The sequence below is a fragment of the Emys orbicularis genome, chromosome 11 (assembly GCF_028017835.1).
Source record: "Emys orbicularis isolate rEmyOrb1 chromosome 11, rEmyOrb1.hap1, whole genome shotgun sequence".
Taxonomy (NCBI): Eukaryota; Metazoa; Chordata; order Testudines; family Emydidae; genus Emys; species Emys orbicularis.
The window spans coordinates 63,470,600-63,484,929 of NC_088693.1; the positions used below are offsets into that span (position 1 = coordinate 63,470,600).

At 41.8% G+C, this 14,330-nt stretch overlaps 1 protein-coding gene across 3 annotated transcripts in view; it reads left to right on the forward strand.

Annotated features, from left to right (window-relative positions):
* PIKFYVE (phosphoinositide kinase, FYVE-type zinc finger containing) overlaps window positions 1-14,330 on the forward strand; it is a 95,855-nt gene that overhangs the window by 60,522 nt on the left and 21,003 nt on the right. For all 3 annotated transcript variants that reach the window (XM_065413282.1, XM_065413281.1, XM_065413280.1), the window contains 6 exons: window positions 901-2,090; window positions 3,461-3,561; window positions 6,454-6,525; window positions 9,991-10,162; window positions 11,917-12,095; window positions 12,684-12,797. In XM_065413282.1, the coding sequence (XP_065269354.1) occupies window positions 901-2,090; window positions 3,461-3,561; window positions 6,454-6,525; window positions 9,991-10,162; window positions 11,917-12,095; window positions 12,684-12,797 (1,828 nt within the window). The remainder of the gene's footprint in view (window positions 1-900; window positions 2,091-3,460; window positions 3,562-6,453; window positions 6,526-9,990; window positions 10,163-11,916; window positions 12,096-12,683; window positions 12,798-14,330) is intronic.

Genomic DNA, 14,330 nt, shown 5'->3' on the forward strand with positions numbered 1-14,330 from the left:
CCCTGATCTAATGTTTTGCCAAAAACATGAAGAAATGATCCATATTATGCTGATCTCCATATACAACACATGAAACGAGCATCTAACAAGGGGACCAAAAAACCTCATTTGGTCGGGAGCCTAGGGGAAGAAACTGCAGGTACAATATTGTTGACATTTTAATTACAGAAACAAAAGGCCAGTGCAGCAAGGAAGACAGCATAAATGAATCCCTTACGCTTGATCAATGTAAAGCTTAGCCCAATGGGTTACTTAACAATGGGCTGCCTCCTGGCTGTAATAACCTGCATTTCCCCCTAACACCCCCCTGCCCCCACTCCTCAAATTCTTTTAGCTAGAAAGAAACCAAGTCAAGGCATTTGCTTTCAAAGTCTGTAGGCTTTAGAACATCCTGAGTTAAACAGTGGAATAGGTAGTGGAATCCCCATCATAGGAGATTTTTAAGAACAGGCTAGACCAATACATAGACCATCCCTGACAAGTGTATTCAATCTTGCCTCAGCATGGGTGGGATGGACTAGATAACCTTTGAGGTCTATTCCAGCCCTACACTTCTATGGCTTAGCTTAATCTTGGTATATTGGGACATATGCTGCTTATTTGTTTTGTTCTGTCCTGACTGGATTCAAAATGTATAGCAACTTGACCGGCAAAGTGAGGGACAGCAGAGGCTAACTTTCCATAAAGAAACCTAAAAATATACAACTTGAGCCACACCCTTGGTTTGGACTGGGCACGAGTTCCTGGCAGCGGTGTTGCAATAACTGGTTGTCTCTAGTTCCAACTCTTACGTCGTAATTAGCGTTCATTTTTTTCATAGGAAAACAGTTCAGTTCTGCTGCTTGCTTGTGAAATGTGAGAGCCGCTTGACCCTCACTGTTTTCCTCCTAACTTTTCTAGATCAAACCAAAACCTTAATGTTTTTTGAAGGGTGCCCCCCACACTTGGGCTGCACCATCAAGCTGCGTGGAGCTGCAGACTATGAACTGACCCGAGTGAAGGAGATCCTTATCTTTATGGTCTGTGTGGCTTATCATTCCCAGCTGGAAATTTCTTTCCTTATGGACGAGTTTGCCATGCCCCCATCTCTGACTAAAAACCACTCCTTCCACACACTGATTGAAAGCCAAGGAGATGAAAATGGGCACCAAGACCTCTTTAATGGTGAGGAGTTTAGCACAATGGTCAGAGATGTTGAGCTCTCTACTGAAAAAGTGCCCATGGTCTCTGAGTCTGTCTCTTCCGATGAAGCCAGCACACTAGAACAAAGAACTTTGTTTGAAGAAGAGGATCAAGATGATGATGATGTCCTACGAGAGGGTTCCTCTTTAAGGCACCAAGAGCATCTCAGAATGGAATATTCACTGCCAGTGTCGAGCAATATTACAACACCAGTACCAGAATCACGGCTACCCTTCCATAATATGGACCAACACCCAGGCACTGTATATAGTCAGCCTCTGGAGACTCTGCAGCAGCCAGGTGACCTGCAGGATTCCAAAAGCCAGATGAGAGTCTTTAGAGACCCTCTGCAGGATGACACTGGTTTGTATGTCATGGAGGAGGTGACTTCCTCCGAGGATCGCCTCAAGGCCTACTCCTCAGCATTTAAGCAGGAGCTGAAAGATGTTATTCTCTGTATCTCACCTGTGATCACATTCCATGAACCTTTTCTTCTAACAGAGATGGGCATGAGGTGCCCTGCCCGGGACTACTTCCCAGAGCAGGTATATTTGTCTCCTTTCCTCAACAAAGAGTATAAGGAGCTGGAGAGCAGAAGGAAGAAACAGCTGTTAAGGGATCTCTCTGGACTGCAAGGGATAAATGGAAGTATCCAGGCAAAGGCCATCCAGGTTTTGCCCACCCATGAGCTAGTTAACACTAGAATTGCAGAGCATCTGGGTGATAGCCAAAGCTTGGCCAGAATGCTGGCAGATTACCGGGCCAGAGGAGGAAGGATACAACAGAAAAATGCAGATCCCTTTGCCCAGTGTAAAGATGCATCTGGTGTTCCTGGAGGCAAATTTGGAGGCAGAAATGAAGAGGATGAGAGAGGATTGGTTCGGGGTGAATCTGTGTGGTCTCATAAGGTAAGAATCTAGGTTTTTACCTCCTGTTTTTGTTTAGTGGTGAGAGAAAGAACATACTTCTGAATATCCTATTTAGGAACAGGCCAGGCATAACAAAAGTTCATATTGGACTGCAATGCTCTGTCAGCTTGGATGTCAGCTTGTTTAATCACCACATTGTGGTCCCTGATTGTGAGATGCTGGCCTGAGGGATTGTGGGTGGAGGGGGCTTGTAAGGCACTTGCTCTCTGAAGAGCAAGAAACTTGGTACATCTCATTACCAGCTCAGTTTTACATGCTGGGAGTGAATGTGCTTGCATCCACAATCGGGGGGTGAAGTGTGGGATGGGGAAGAGAACAATCTCCCATCTGTTTAAAAGCTGTTTGTTTTTTCTCTCTTCATACTGAGTAACGCTAATGTTGATATTGTCTCCTAGTGGGTTTGGTAGCTAAAGGTCATGAATGGTGTCCAGTTAGAATAAAGGACAGTGTTGGGAGGATGTAACTGCAAAGTATTTTTTAAAAAATCTCTTAATATTCTAAATATCTGATCCAGATTAGTTGGAAAAGTATCAAGAGAATCTTTTAATGAAAATGTAATTCTAGCCTTTCCCTTAATTATACTGTCTTTGAAATATCACAATTATTTGTGTACAAAAACACTTGTGAAGAAGCAATTTTTTTCATAAATAGGTATCTGTTTTCACAGGTGGATAAATCTTTCTTGTTTGCTATGAAAATTGCCAACTTCTGCCTGGGGGGAATCTCGCAGCTCTTCTTGGGATGTGATGCTTTTTTGCACTAGAAGCTGTGGTTACTGGCAGAAGTGGCTGAACTTCGTTTAGAGCAAACAAGTGAATACTTGCCAGTCCAGCTCCCCAGCACAAAAATATCTTCACTGGTTGACTTTTTTTGTGGGGGTTTATATTTATATTGAAGTTTTAGCAGCAGAATAGTAATCCTGTTTGGGGTGTGGGTGAGGGGAAATCTACCTGGTGTATTTTGAATAATTGAGATCCTGTGTATTAGAAAAACTGTTCTTGCAAGGAGGTAAGCAGCAAATGTCAAGATTCAGGCTCAAGATTTCTTGTTCCAAAGGATTAAAATGCACAACACTTGTGGATTAAAGACCTCTCAAACTGTCACAAACTGTTTAAAAGTCCACTTGGGCTTCCTATTCCTTAAACTTTTGTACCTAATTGGTTGTGCTGTAATCCAAAAAAGTCCTCTAGGTAGAAACTTAATCTCCTGAGAAAAGTAAATCCGACAAATGGGACAAACTCAGAATCTCTCACTGAATAAAATTCCATTCTATGCAGCTTTTAAAGTGTAAATTATTTTGTATTGGTGGAAATATGTGGTTGTAACTGGCTAATGGGTTGTCTTGTCAGGTGGACTGTCTGAGTCCAGTAAACCATCAGAGGCTCTGTGTTCTTTTCAGCAGCTCCTCTGCCCAGTCCAGCAATGCTCCAAGTGCCTGCGTTAGCCCATGGTATGAAATGAATTTCTTCTTCTTCTCTATGGCTCTCTCTTAAAATACAAAGTTTAAGTATTAATATCTCTCTCTTTCTATGAAGGCAAGGGGTCAGTGCTAATTCCTCTGTACAGCGTCACTAAGGACTCCTGGGAAGGCAGCTTAGCCCTTTTTAGAGTTGCCTGTCACAACATTAAGCTGTGTATGACCAGATGGATTTGAGTAATGTCACTTACCTTTGTAATGCTTAATAAGGCAGGAATGAGGAGGGGAAAAAAAGCCCAACCTGTAATTCAGTGCTCTAACTAATCACTGCTTTTGTACGTGGGCCTGATGAAATTCATCCTAGAGTACTTGAGGAACTAGCTGAAGCGGTCTTGAAAGTGTTAGCAGTTATCTTCGAGAGCTCATGGAGGATGGGTGGAGGTCCCAGAAGACTAGAGAAGAGCAAACATAGTACCTATCTTTAAAGGGAGAACAGACCCAGGGAATTATAGACAAGTCCGCCTAACTTTAATACCGAGAAAGATAGTGGAACAAATTAATAAACAATCAGTTTGTAAGCACTGAGGGAATAGCATTATAAGGAATAGCTAGCATGGATTTGTCAAAACCAAATCCTTACAAACCAACCTAAAGTCCTTCTTTGATAGGGTTACTGACTAATGGATGAGGGGGGAAGCAGAAGGCATGATTTATCTTTATTTTTAGTAAGGCTTTTGTCACAGCCCTTCATGACATTCTCATAAGCAAACTGGGGAAATATGGTCCAGATGAAATTACTATAAAGTGGGTGCACAACTGGCTGAAAGACCGAACTCAAAGTAGTTGTCAGTGGTTTGCTGTCAAACTGGGAGTATGTTTTTAGTGGGGTCCCATGGGCATCAGCCCTGTATCTGATAGTAGTCAATATTTTAATTAATGACTTGGACAATGGTGTGGGGAGTATGTTTATAAAATTTGCAGATGACACCAAGCTGGGAGGAGTTGCAGGCGCTTTGGAGGACAGGATTAGAATTTAAAATGAATTTGACAAATTGGAGAATTAGTCTGAAATCCGCAAGATAAAATTCAATAAACCCAAGTACAAAGTACTACACTTAGGAAGGAAATATCCAAAGCCCAACTACAAAATGGGAAGTAACTGGCTAGGTGGTAGTACTGCTGAAAAGTATCGGAGGGGTTATAGTGGATCACAAATTGAATATTAGTGAGCATTGTGGTGCTGTTCTCCATGTCCTCCTGAAGGTAGGACAAGAAGTAATGGGTTTAATCTGCAGCAAGGGAGATTTAGGTTAGAGATTAGGAAAAACTTCCTAACTATCAGGGTAGTTAAGCTCTGGAATAGACTTCCAAGGGAGGTCGTGGAATCCCCATCACTGGAGGTTATTAAGAACAGGTTTGACAAACACCTATCAGGGATGGTCTGGGTTTACTTTGTCCTGCCTCAGCAGAGGGAGCTGGACTTAATGACCTCTCAAGGTCCCTTCCAGCCCTACATTTCTGTGGTCCTGTACAGTAGATTTTAATGTAGTGACTGTGTGGGGAGTGAAATCTGTGGAGTCTCTGTTGGGCAGGTTGGGACTTGTAAATTCAGAATTTTTTTTTTTCATTTCTAGTAGTAGGGCTCCAGAATGGGGTGTAGAAAATCCACTACAATCTAAATATTAATACAGTTTTACTCACCTAGCGAGGGCAGGAATTTCTTTGTAGCAAGTAGCATTTCATGTTTAAATGTCTGCAGCGCTAGCTTTGAGGCTGCAGGTTTCTGGCAGACTTTTAATACTAATCCTTAGCTGTTCACTCTGGGTGGGGCTTGTCCCCAAACAGCCAGTGCAGTTGGAGGGAGATAATGGAAGTAAGAGTGGCATGGTATGGTATTGCCATCCTTACTTCTGCACTGCTGCTGGCGGGGTGCCACCTTCAGAGCTGGGCGCCCAGCCAACAGCCGCCGCTCTCCAGCCACTCAGTTCTGAAGGCAGTGCAGAAATAAGTGTGGCAATACCGTGACTTCCCTGCAACTCTCTTTTTGGTCAGGACCCCCAATTTGAGAAACGCTGGTCTCCCCTGTGAAATCCCTATAGTATAGGACAGGGGTCGGCAACCTTTGGCATCCGGCCCGTCAGGGTAAAGCCGCTGGCAGGCCGGGCCGGTTTGTTTATCTGGAGCGTCCACAGGCATGGAGCCCCGCAGCTCCCACTGGCCGTGGTTTGCCATTCCTGGCCAATGGGAGCTGCGGGAAGCGGCACGGGCCGAGGGACGTGCTAGCCAGTGGGAGTTGTGGGGCTCCGTGCCTGCGGACGCTCCAGATAAACAAACTGGCCTGCCAGCGGCTTTACCCTGATGGGCCGGGTGCCAAAGGTTGCCGACCCCTGGTATAGGGTAAAAGCACATACAAGACCAGATTTCACCGGGAGGGGGAGACCAGATTTCACAGTCTGTGATATGTTTTTCATGGCCATGAATTTGGTAGGGCCCTACTCATGTTAAAGCAACAAATAAAGCAGCAAAATTGATTCTGGACAAACCTTCCAAATTTTGGTGCCTAAAATGAGTTATCCAAATCAGTATTTAGGCACCTAAAGTGACTCTTCTTTTTTCCAAAGTTGCAGAGCACCTGAAGTGCCCATTAAAATCATTTAGAGGGGATGAGCTGGGATGCTGTGTTCGGCACCTCTGAAAATCATGCCCCATTAGGTGTTCAAATATTGATGAAAATTACTAACTTCAGATACCCAAGTTTGGAAGTTCTTCGCCATGATCTTTAAAGGCACACCTGTGTGGCGTTTGCTGAGATAAATGTACTTACTCATGAGCGTTCCCATGTTGTTGTCATTCCTGTAATGTACACCTCTCAAACCAATACAAGATCCTGCCTCTTAAATTCTTTCTGTTCTTCCTCTACATCAGGATTGTGACGATGGAGTTCTATGGGAAGAACGACCTCACTCTAGGAGTGTTTTTAGAGCGGTATTGTTTCAGGTAAGAACTTTTACACTAGAATACCACCCGTGCTTTTAAGAAAGTCTTCAGTAGCCTCATTAGACTGAGATATGCTTTTCTTACAGACATACATGAAATACTGTATAGTTTATAGAGAATTGTTTGCATGATGCGCTTAAAAAGGTATTCATATCCTGTGAAAATCTTTGGCAAAACATTCTTTAGAGACAGCTCTGCTGAATAGATCTTCTATAATTCTTTTCCGTCTGTTTTATTAGGATGCTTGCAGAAAAACAGGAAATATGTTTCTTAAAGTATGTTCCATTTACCTCCTGCTGCCTTCTTACAAGTGAAAACGTGCTCATATTGTTACCTTCCTCCTACCCATTTGTTTAATCACCTGTTGCATATTACAGATGTCTGAGGCAGGGACTATCTCTTTACCGCATGTTTGTACAGAACTTGTCACAATGGGATCCAGATTGGGATCTCTAGGTAGTACTTTACTGCAAATAACTCTGTCCGCTACAAAGCAGTTAATTGTGTTGGTCATAATCCTCTAATTTTACAACAGTTGCTATGGAACTTCAGGTGAGATCGGCAGCAGGAGCAAATTCCTAAGGAATAGTGATCCAATTTCATATAATGCTTGGAAAAATCTACTGCCTAAATATTATCAGAATGTCTAAAAATATTTTTTTAAGATATCCGCATAAGAGAGTCTGATGCAAACTTTTAGAACATACTGACTTTTGGTAAACAGGCTGTGCTGGTGGTCAAACCAATACCTCAGCTATATTAAGTAGCTTAATGCTTTAAGAACATAAAAATGGCCATACTGGGTCAGACCAAAGGTCCATCAAGCCCAGTATCCTGTCTTCTGACAGTGGCCAATGCCAGGTGCCCCAGAGGGAATGAACAGAACAGGTAATCATCAAGTGATCCATCCCTTCGCCCATTCCCAGCTTCTGGCAAACAGAGGCTGGGGACACCATCCCTGCCCATTCTGCCTAATAGCCATTGATGGACCTATCCTCCATGAATTTTTCTAGTTCTTTTTTGAACCCTGTTATAGTCTTGGCCTTCACAACATCCTCTGGCAAGGATGTTGACAGGTTGACTGTGCATTGTGTGAAAAAATACTTCCTTTTGTTTGTTTTAAACCTGCTGCCTATTTCATTTGGTGGCCCCTAGTTCTTGTGTTATTGGGAGTAAATAACACTGACTTTCTCCACACCAGTCATGTTTTTTTATAGACCTCTATCATATCCCCCCTTTGTCATCTTTTCCAAGCTGAAAATTCCCAGTGTTATTAATCTCTCCTCATACAGAAGCCATTCCGTACCCCTAATCATTTTTGTTGCCCTTTTCTGAACCTTTTCCAAATCCAATATATCTTTTTTTGAGATGGGGCGACCATATCTGCACGCAGTATTCAAGATGTGGGCGTACCATGGATTTATATAGAGGCAATATTTTCTGTCTTCTTATCTATCCCTTTCTTAATGATTCCCAACATTCTGTGTGGTTTTTTGACTGCCGCTGCACATTGAATGGATGTTTTCAGAGAACTATTCACAATGACTCCAAGATCTTTCTTGAGTGGTAACAGCTAATTTAGACCCCATAGTTTTATATGTATAGTTGGGATTATGTTTTCGAATGTGCATTACTTTGCATTTGTCAACATTGAATTTCATCTGCCATTTTGTTGCTCAGTCACCCAGTTTTGAGAGATCCTTTTGTAACTCTTCACAGTCTGCCTGGGACTTAACTAGCTTGAGTAGTTTTGTATCATCTGCAAATTTTGCCACCTCACTGTTTACCCCCCTTTCCAGATCATTTATGAATATGTTGAATAGGACTGGTCCCAGTACAGACTCTTGGGGGACAGCACTATTTACTTCTCTCCATTCTGAAAACTGATAATTTATTCCTACCCTTTGTATCCTATCTTTTAACCAGTTACCAATCCATGAGAGAACCTTCCCTCTTACCCCGTGACAGCTTACTTTGCTTAAGAGCCTTTGGTGAGGGACCTTGTCAAAGGCTTTCTGAAAATCTAAATACACTATATCCACTGGATCCCCCTAGTCCACATGCTTGTTGACCCCCACAAAGAATTCTAGTAGATTGGTGAGGCATGGTTTCCCTTTAGAAGAACTGTGATTATTCCCCAACAAATTATGTTGGGGAATAATAATTATGTTCTGTTTTGTTTGCATAAGGGAGTCTGTTAAGAAGCTATGTTTAAGGAATTTTCTACTTCATTTTGTCCCCTGTATGAATCTGTCTTATATAGGTACCCTAAAGAATGCTGTTTACTTTACTGTTGACACTAGCTGCATTAGAAAGATGAATATGAGTAACTAAGATAGAAGCTTATCATTCTATTAAATAAAATCAACAGAAGACAGAATGTTAAGCAGAAGGAAGGATTGTAGTAGATGGTGCTGGGATTTGATAAAGGAATATGCAGTCAGTTTCTCTGAACTTCATAAGTTGCTTTTTATAATTAGACTTGGGCTACTAAGTCACTTAGGTGTTTTTGGAAACTTTAGTCCTAGAGCCTTTCCTCTCTAGGTTACTGGCCTGATGCTCTCCTGATTTTGAGAACAAGTGTTTGCTATCTGATAAATATTTTGTAGCATATGTGAAGTTGGGTGGTAGGCCCACTCCGATTTCTAGACAACAGGGCCCATAGTCCCTAAATGCAGTGACAGCTCTTCAGGGTAGACATAGCCTTGAAGTTGAGGAGCTGCACAGCCACTGCCTAGGGTGTACCTACTCTGTTGGTAACTAAGTAATCAGTCTCTAGTGCTGTCAGCCTTATATGTATGTCAAATGCTAAATTTAAATCTTTTAAAAAAAAAAAAAAAATCTAGATCAAATTTTGACCTGTGTGTGTGTGTGTGTTCACTTTTTTTAAATTGTAAGTGCTACACTCGCTACTCTTGAAACAGTGATTGGTGCAGGGTATCAGGTGTTCCCCAGTCAGAGGGGAAAGCTGATGCTAGCAATGGATAAAAATCTGTGTGAAAATACTGAGTGCAAGTTTAACCCTTGGAAAGCTCTCTGTTAAGTATCCCTGATAACCAGTGTGGCCAAAGTTTTCAGAAACTGGGTGCATAGACTTAGGTTCCTAAACCTATATTCAAACACCTACACTGGTTTCTTTTCCCCACATGGGAGCTCAGCACTTTTGAAAATATTGCTCCTCATTTGAGTGCCTAAATATAGATTTGGGAGCTTAACTTGAAGCACTAGTTTTTTTTTTTAAATCTTGGTCTGCAGCAACAGATCTCACTGTAAATAAACTTAAAATATTTAAGATAATTTAGAAGCGGGTTGGAAACTTGCTTGTTCTGAACGTCTTGGAAGGTGGATTTACTGCAGTGTGATGACACTGAAAGGTATGCTAGGGCCACTGACAGTCGCTTTCAAGATCATCACATGTAGCACACACTTCCTCACAACTGAATGTCCCCACTTCTTTTCTTTAAGGCCTTCCTATCAATGCCCCAGCATGTTTTGTGAAACACCGATGGTGCACCACGTTCGTCGCTTTGTCCACGGGCAAGGCTGTGTGCAGATCATACTGAAGGAGCTAGACTCCCCAGTCCCTGGATACCAGCACACAATCCTTACCTACTCCTGGTGTAGATTGTGCAAACAGGTAAAGATTAAGAGAAATATTCTGATGCTATGGTAGCAGAATCCCAAGTGTGATAGGTCTTCACGCAGAGGGCAATGCCTTTCAGAAAGAGCTGTATTTTCTCAGGAGCTGCAGCTGAAGTAGTACTAGCAGCTTCTGATCTGTATAGGTGCTTCCAGATGTAACTAAGACTAACCCTACATAACCCACTGATGCTGTTGGGTGTAGTGCTCCCAGTATATTGTACTACAGGGGAAATATCTGCCCCTGCTTAAAAAAGGCTATCAAATCTTTTTTGAAAGGATAAATAGCTTTGGATAATGGTGCTGACACACTGAACCAAATTAATTTCAGGCACCAGCAGGTGAGTGCTCCATTGATTTTAAATGGAGTCGTTCCCACATGTGCCAGTAGAGGTTGTGGCCCCCTGGCCATAACAAAACTTGTTGAATGTTGAGGTGGGGAGAGACAAAACTCCACTCTCCTGATGTACTGGTTCATTAATTGACCTAAAACCATCTCCTCCACAATGTACTCTTGCTATTATCCACTGTACATAGTGTGTGTCTGTATCAAGTCCAACAGCACCTGCTGTACTCTGTTTGTTTCAAAACTATCTACAGATTTTCTTTGTTCAGCACTAAAATACTAGATGAGAGAACTGCAATATTAGATGAATTTTATATCCTTTTTTAAAAGCCAGAAATAATTAGTAAAATAACATATATAGGGCATGTGCTTTTTCTTGTAACTTCAGTAATCTTCTTATACTTATTTAAGAAAACTAGCTAGATGTCCCCTGGAGTTAAAACAAACTAACTTCTACTTAATTTTAGAAATCTACTTGTAATCACCAGTCTCTTGAGTGAATTTTATTAAAGACCCCCTAAATTAACTTCATTTCCTGTACATTTAAACAAAGTACATAAAATAGCCATTTTGCCATCTAGAAACTATATAGAAAAATATTCAACTTACAGTAGCAATTCTAATGACTTCATGCTATCTGTACTGGTTTATACCCTGATGATGATGATGGATTTAAAGGAATTGGAGGAAATTAGTGTGATAGCTGAAGGCAGATGCAAATCATGGATGCAGAAAATATCCCATATAAAAAACTTACTTGCTTGTTAACACTCCTAATGCTCTGTTTCTAAATGTGAATATGTTCAACACCAGTAGAAATATTGACCATAAAAAAACACACCAAAAATTGCAAGCAGTATTACAAATATAGATGCTAAAGTATTGAGTACTCAATGGAATCTTCACTGCTCAGTACTCAGGCACTTGATTAAATGTATTAAGGCACGGCAGTGCAGTGAAGTCGGTGTTGTTGACTAAGCATCGATACAAGTGATGCCACTAGACAAGGAAATCACCTTACAAATATAAGCAAACATGTTGTGATGGTGGGAAATGTCTGCTTTCTGGGGCAAGTATTCTTATATTGGTTTAATAACCAAAATCTCTCCTGATCAGCACTTCTAGATATTGCTAACTGCATCAGCTGTATTAGTTAACCATGCCAGCACACCACAGGATATCTTGATGCTGTGTTGACCTCTTCCTGCCATAAAAACTGTGTGTGTGTGTGTGTGTGTGTGTGTGTGTGTGTGCGCGCACACACACTTCAGATTCCTAGACACACCTTTTGAATTGCTTGAATACCACATCACTGCTTGGACTAGGCTAGTTTTACTTACAATTTACTCATTGCTTCTGCCTGAGTCATTGGTCTGTTTCTATTAAAATCTGTTTTCAAATTTCAGGTCACACCAGTTGTCCCACTTTCCAATGATTCTTGGTCCATGTCATTTGCAAAATACCTTGAATTGAGATTCTACGGGCACCAGTACACGCGAAGAGCCAATGCAGAGCCTTGCGGTCACTCCATACACCATGACTATCACCAGTATTTCTCATATAATCAGATGGTGGCATCTTTCAGGTAAGGTTTCGCTTCCAGATTCCACCCCAACGCTGACTGCATGGCCACCTAAAGTGCTTGGGTCAAGCTGAATGAGCAACCCTAATACTCCTGTCCTCCTAATTAATTAATCTTGAGCATGTCAAAAAGGAAAAGGGACGGTGTTCTATACTATAGTTTGTGCCCCTGTTCTAGTAGTACAGCCTGTCTAGAAACTGGCACTATCTAATCACGCTGTTCTGTGCAGTGCTGGGAGAGGGGGGGTTGGCAGCCCTTCTAGGAATAAGGGACTCAACAAGATGGAACCAGCAGTCCATAGGCAGGCTGCATCGGGGGGAAATGATCAATCCTGTGTTACCAAACTTCGCTCCGCTGGTTTATAGCATGGTTTGTGTACTCATTTTACATAAGAGCTAAACAGTCCGTTCTTGATAGTGTCCTGGAAGGCTGAGGTATTTCAGGCACCGCCAGGTGCCTCCAGGGCTCTTTCTGGTACTCTGTGCTCCAACTGAAGGAGAATCACCAACAGCAAAAGGGTGGGAGAAATGCAATGGAGCAGGGTGGTGTTTGTTTTCATTTTCACACAAGGTTGTTTTTTATTGCTCTTAGCTATTCTCCAATCCGGCTGCTAGAGGTATGTGTCCCACACCCCAAAATCTACATCAAACGTCAAGCTCCGCTAAAGGTTACTATTCTGCAGGATCTGAAGGATTTCTCTCAAAAGTATGTCCTTGTTTTGTTTTTCTTCACCTATCTTGGCTGCCTCTTCTTATTTATGACTTAAACCTTAATTACTAGAGGACGTGAAGCCATCCTTTGCTGAAGAAACTAGAGAAAACATCTGTTAAATACATTTGCAGTAGCTTAAAATATAAGAGCTTGTAGCAAAACAATTAATTGAAATGCTTAAGAGTAAGGAAATAAGGTTCCTATACCAACCTTAACTCCGACCCTCTCCACCTATTTTCTAAGGGTATGTCTACACAGCAACTGGGAAGTGCGGTTCCCAGCTTGGGTAGACATACGTGTGCTAGCTATGTTCAAGCTAGCACAGTAAAAATAGCAGGGCGGCCCCAATGGCATGGGTCATGACTCAGGCTAGCTGCCAGAGTACAATCTGGTTCAACCCCTGTGTACATACTTGGGCAGCTAGTCCAAGCCACTGTCCTGCTGCTGCTCCCACATAGCTAGTTTTACTGCGCTAGCTCAAGCAGAGTTTGAACATCTACCCAAACTGCAAATTGTACCTCACAGCTGCTGCATAGGTGTACCCCGAAGACTCTTTCTTCCTCCCTGTATGCCTGGTGTAATTATACTTTTTAATGTGGCTGGACTAAAGAGTTTTGGTCCGATGTCTTTTTTTAATTAAAAAAAAAAAAATGTCCTGATTTCTATGTAGCTATCTCAAGTGGCCAAACGTGTTCTTACAGAACTTTCCTAAATAATTGGAAAGGATCACATCGTCAGAAAGCTGATCCTGGAAGCATGCTGTTACAATGGAAATCCTCAACCTATAAGCGAGATTGCTGCCACTCTCTAATACTCAAAAAATGGGGAGGAGACGCTGTACTTGGAAGCTTTATTTGAAAAGACACAAGTGACCCAAAAAAAAAAAAAGTATCCAGGTTCTTCAGTGCATTGTTTTGAACTGTCTGGCCTTCTGATGCTCTCAACGTGTGATTTCAATTTATAAAATATTAAAAGGAAAATATTAAATTGTTTCCTGAGCAGAACCAGTTCTATTGAATTTGGTTTGATATCAGCACTTTTCATTGCCACCTAGTGTTTATTTTTAGCTGACTCTAATTGGGGGGATTGAATGTAATTTGATTTGTTGCCTCAGACTGCAGAAGAAACTGGTTTTAGATTGTTTGGAGAGGTGGAAAAGATGCGTGGGAGAACTGGCAACTTATCACAATCTTCTGACTACTGCTCCTAATGCAGGGTTCCCATACTGCTGATCTCTTTTTAGTATCTATTTGCTACTTGTCATAATTCCAACAGGTTATTCTGTTCAGTACTGAAATATTCAAGAAATGGTGAGAAGAGATGCTCTTTCCTACTTAGCTCTGGTTTTCTACATTGTAGTTCAGAGCCCTAGGTTATCCTTAAACCAGGAAGGTACAACAATGCTCAGTTTGCGTTGTCATTTTTAGTAGACAAAGGTGGTAAATGTATTCTAGCTGTTTGTTACCTTAACCCTGCTTTCTTCACAATGGAATACTCGGTCATGAATGAGCCCTGGTCTACACTGGG